Source organism: Euphorbia lathyris, chromosome 6 (genome assembly GCF_963576675.1).
Source record: "Euphorbia lathyris chromosome 6, ddEupLath1.1, whole genome shotgun sequence".
In the NCBI taxonomy this organism is placed as follows: domain Eukaryota; kingdom Viridiplantae; phylum Streptophyta; class Magnoliopsida; order Malpighiales; family Euphorbiaceae; genus Euphorbia; species Euphorbia lathyris.
In genome coordinates this window covers 67111443-67116818 of record NC_088915.1, presented here as the reverse complement: position 1 = coordinate 67116818, position 5376 = coordinate 67111443, and the positions used below count along the sequence as shown (strand labels likewise).

Here is a 5376-nt window from a genome sequence, read left to right as displayed (position 1 = left end):
AAGGGTAAATTATACTCATACCCCCCTCAACTTTTCCCTTAATTTCATTTCGCTACAAAACTTCAAAACCTGAAATTCTAGGTGTTGTTTTGACTTAGTCAACCATGAAAATGGTGATTTTATTAATAAAGGGCCATATCCAATTTTTAAATTCAAAATTATAATAGAAGTAAATTCTAAATTTAGGGGTATAAATGAAATTTACTCTCAAATTAAATGGATAACTATCAATTACTGACATGAGCTATTTCACATTCCATTTTCATATTCCCCTTTCACACCTTTTTGTTTTAGTAAAATAGCTTCTACTCTTGATAATGCATAATTGTTACCTTCCTTTTTTTTTCATCTAAACCTAGCAAGTATTTTATTTATATACATACAGAAGTTCAATCGAGTTTCTCTATACTGAATACTCAACCCTCCTTCGTCTGATACTCTTAAATTCACCAGTAAAAATAACAATGTCATTAATAACACAATCATAGTTTCTTCCAACAATTCAGAAGTACTTTAAGAATCTAGATAATTATATCTTATATTATGATATCGGATCACTCAGATTGTACTATATCAGGTACCAGTGCAAGTGCAACCGTGGTACTTTCTTGTGACCCGAGAATAAAATATTGAAATCCGATCACTATTTTCTAATAATAAAACAAATGTAACAAACTGCCATGTGAATGGAACATAACTAAAGAACAACATTCTAATTAGCCTATATTCTCCGTTCCTGAAATTCAGATTTAAGCAATTGAAAATTACATAAAAGAGATTATAATTTTGCCAATATAATTAACGAATTCGAATATTCATTTTAGATAAGGCCATATATAGCATCTTCAATATGTTCATCATAGTTGTCTTAAAAGGACTAGACACACTACCAACTCCATATCAAAATAAAAAATCTATTTTATAAAATAAAAAATCATTATTAGGATCAAAGAGTATAAATGAAATAACTTTTAAAATAATAAATAATTTTAATGGCAATTTTGTTTTTTAATTAAATGATTCCTTTTAATGGAGCCACGTGGTAGCGAGTATGAGAGAAAGTGATGTACGCTCCCCAACAAATCCTGAGAGAACAACTTAAACCTCGTGTGTCCCTTGTCCTTACGGCAACTAACATGACCGGCGATTTGATTTCTCACCAACTCCGGCGACATAAAAAGAAAGAAAGAACATAAATTGAAGATCTAAAACGACAACGTACTGGTGTTAATCCATTGATTAAGAACTGCATTAAGATTAAAACTAAAAAGTAAATAAATACAGTAATTAAGTTATCAACAACAAAAGACAAGCTCTTGCTGAAAAAAAAAGGGTGATCCGCTACTATGTATAAACATGGAGGGATGAAAAACCCAGTACTTATAAAGATCAAAGCTCTCTTTTTTTTTGAGATTTTTCTCTTTTTTTTTTTTTCTAGTTCTAATTATCCTGTGGGGGAGAATAGGAAAAATAATTTGGGGGAGATAACCAAACAAAAAAGAAAAAATTATTTTTAGTCCGTCGCCGGCAACGGAGAAAAAAAGATCAGGAGAAATCTGGTTTCGGAGGAAGGTTGAGATCGAAATCAAGGGATCTCCGTTGAGGTATGATCGAAATCATCTCATGTTGGTTCAAATCAACGACGGATGATGAATCCGAATCACTATGGGTCCCACCACCGCAATTCCCGCCGGCGAAAATGGCCTGATGTTGTTGTTGTTGATGAAGCTGATGTTGTTGATGATGATCGAAGAAAAGCCGTTGATACTGGCTCTTGACCATCGCATCAAAGTAAAGAACATTCTGATGATTGACGGCCGGCGGTGAATAAACACCCGGCGGCATGGGGTGGAAGGGGAATCTGACAGGCGGAGACGGGCCGAGATTTAGATCTAGAGTAGATGAGGAATCGGTTAACAGCGCCGGAGTTTCTCGACTGGAAGATTCCACGGTGCTACTGGGGCTGGGGCTGTCGTTATTCTTTTTATGGATAATGATGTTCTTGTTAACATTTTCGGTGGAAATCGGGAAGTTAGTCTTGGCTTTCGCGCCGCGAAATTCTCGGGCAGCATTGTCGTAAGCACGGGCAGCTTCTTCGGCGGTGTCAAAGGTACCAAGCCAAACACGGCTTTTTTTGCTCGGATCTCTGATCTCCGCCGCATATCTACCCCAAGGCCTCTTCCTCACTCCCCTAAAATGCACCTCCTTGACCGCCACAGCAGCAGCACCGCCGCCGCCGCCGCTCAGTTTAACGGCGGAGGAGGCTTTGTCCTTGGGTGCCATTATTGTAATTTCACTTGAGTTTTCAGAAGTGGCTGTGTTTCTAAAAATGAGAAAAGGAGCTTTGATTGATGGCTAGAAAAAAGAAGAGCAGGAGGTGTTTTTATATAGATAATAATCGATGAATCGGCGAGGAATTGAAGGATATGCGGGGGGGGGCAAAAATCCTCTGTGCCAACCTTCCTGTCTCTTTGCCTGTATCCCTATAACTTTTTGACATGTGTAAGTTTAATCCTAATAGGCAAACATTTATTTGAATTAAAATCCTGATTAATTTATATATATTGATTAATTTGATGTTAATTAACACCTAAAGGCACATGTTTATTCTATATTGGTGGAGGAGGGGGTTGAGTGGTTATTGATTTGGATATAAATCAAGTACCATCAGAAAAAGATGAATTTGAAGATGAAGAAGATAAGACAAATGAAGGTCCGAGCTTTTGATTATAGGAGATGAGAATGAGATTCGGGTTGGAGAAAAACGCAGGTCCCAATGAAAAAAATTCAGATTGTGAAGAAGAAGATAATTGAAAGTTAACCAGTTTCACGTGTTAATTGATAGTTAGCAGCGTTAAGTCTGTTAAAAGCTAATTAGGACTCTGTAGCCACATGTCAAAATACCAATGGAGTACAGGGAAGGGATAGGTTAAAGGGGACAGAAGATTTTTTTCCATGCGGGGGCACACACAATCAACGACTGATTTGACTGAGGGGCGGCTACGCTACGTGGCACTTTTTATCAGGGAGAGTAAGTAATTAATCCATTCAGAGTACACGTCTTTATCCAACGGCTGTAATCTAATTTTTGATGTGATGAAATGAAAGTGTAGAGATAAAATTGAGAAAAATGAAAAAGATAGGGTGTGAGTATGGGAAATAATAATATTGCGTGCGGTAGGGTGGTTGTTTACTGAGGCCGACGGAGTTAGAAGCGCGTGAGACAAAAGGTTGAAGAAGTTGTCGGCACATTCGGCTATATCGAAGCGTGACTTGGATCGGGTGGGTGGCTGGTTTTTTTCCCTCTCATGTCTGTATGCGGGTATTTTATTGAATTCTCCTTGAACCGCTCGTGTGGACCAACAACAGTGGAGTTAGGGAGGATTGACAAATGAGGGAGTGACGCATGTGTTATTTCCAATAAGCGTGTATGGTGAAGCCTAGAGGCCTAACGCCTGTAACCACATGTTTTTTCTGACATCCAGTTTCGTTATCAACCGACAGCTTTTGTTATCTCACTTGCCTTATCCCTTGCGTGTCTCTCACGCTCATTCCTTTTTCACTCCCTACATAAATGTGATCACTTCACTTCCCCTGTTTAACTACCACATACTTTCCTTTTTCCCATTCCTTCTATTTCTTTGTTTTCTTCTTTTTTTTGTTTAAAAAAATTTAGGTAAGGGTAGGTCTACCCACTCATAAGGTCAGGGCAAACCACAGACCTCGATGAGGATTTATAGTGGAATTTACAGATCACCTACCAATTAGGGCTAAATTTTGACAGAATTTCTTTATTTTCTTCTAGTAGTGGTATACTTATCATTTTCCAACTAATATTAATTTTTAATTGAAAGATAAGTTATCTCTATCCATTTTTGGAGACATAAAAATAAATAAATTTATACCTATGAATTTTGTAAAAAAAAAAATTTATACCTATGAAAAAATGCTAATTTTAATTTTAACATTTCCAGAAAAATGTAATTTAGCTCAGAGTACAAATTGAATTTTAAATTTAAGTATCAAAACATCACTTATATATTAAAAAAAAAAATTCATCAAATAAGACCAAATAATAGAAAGAGTAGTATATTAATCATAGATATAGACATAATTTTATGGAACAAGATAAAATTAAATAATATCAATATTTTTTTATATGGCCTACATTAAGAAAGTAATTCAATTTATTCTAAAATTAAATACTTTTCTTTCTGTTACTCAATATTTGATGTTTAAGAAAAATATACAAATTAAAAATCGAATTTAATGATGTAATTTTATAAAAAAAAATAAATTGTTTACCCTGTTTAATTAAGGAAAACATATCATCTAATACAACAATATAAAATCTTTATAAAATGTAATTTAGATAAATAAAATCATTAATGATTCTAGGTAATGTTAAAACGTTAAGTATAATAAAAACATAAATTGAATCATCTCTCGATGATGAATTGGAGAGCCACACACATTTTCAGGGAAGGAAATCAAGCAGCTGACAGACTCGCGAATTACGGACAATCGGCTTCTTCCATCTGCTGGTGGCACTCGGCACCTCAGTTCTGTCAGAGTCTAGTGTTCGATGACATGTGCAATGTAGCTCATATCCGCATGATGTAATTTTGTGTTTTCTTTTCTTGTTTTTTCTAACTCTTAGTTTTCTGTAATTTTCTTTTATTTTTAATAAACGGGATGTTGGATGTGCTGGAGGTGCCAACCTAGTTGGGATGTTCGGCCTTCCTTCGAGTCCCAACCTTCATTCAAAAAAAAAACATAAATTCTTCATTTAAACGCTCATTTTAACGGCGGAGGAGGCTTTGTCCTTGGGTGCCATAATTGTAAATTCACTTGAGTTTTCAGAAGTGGTGGCTGTGTTTCTAAAAATGAGAAAAGGAGCTTTGATTGATGGCTAGAAAAAGAAGAGCAGGAGGTGTTTTTATATAGATGATCATCGATGAATCGGCGAGTAATTGAAGGATATACGGGGGCACACACAGTCAACGACTGATTTGACTGAGGGGCGGCTACGCTACGTGGCACTTGTTATCAGGGACAGTAAGGTAATTAATCACGTCTTTATCCGACGGCTGCAATCTAATTTTTGATGGAGTGAATGTGATGAAATGAAAGTTTAGAGATTTAATTGGAAAAAATGAAAAAGATAGGGTGTGAGTATGGGAAATAATAATATTGCGTGCAATAGGGTTGTTGTTTACTGAGGCAGACGGAGTTAGAAGCGCGTGAGACAAAAGGTTGAAGAAGTTGTCGGCACATTCGGCTATATCGGAGCGTGACTTGGATCGGGTGGGTGGCTGGTTTTTTTCTCTCTCATGTCTGTGTGCGGGTATTTTATTGAATTCCCCTTGAACCGCT

At 36.1% G+C, this 5376-nt stretch overlaps 1 protein-coding gene across 1 annotated transcript; it reads right to left on the bottom strand.

Annotated features, from left to right (window-relative positions):
* Positions 1-1222: 1222 nt before the first annotated feature.
* On the bottom strand, positions 1223-2368 carry LOC136233030 (ethylene-responsive transcription factor 4-like). Its single transcript, XM_066022561.1, has one exon. It carries the CDS (start codon positions 2281-2283, stop codon positions 1546-1548), a length of 738 nt encoding a protein of 245 aa, XP_065878633.1. The 5' UTR covers positions 2284-2368; the 3' UTR covers positions 1223-1545.
* Positions 2369-5376: the final 3008 nt, after the last annotated feature.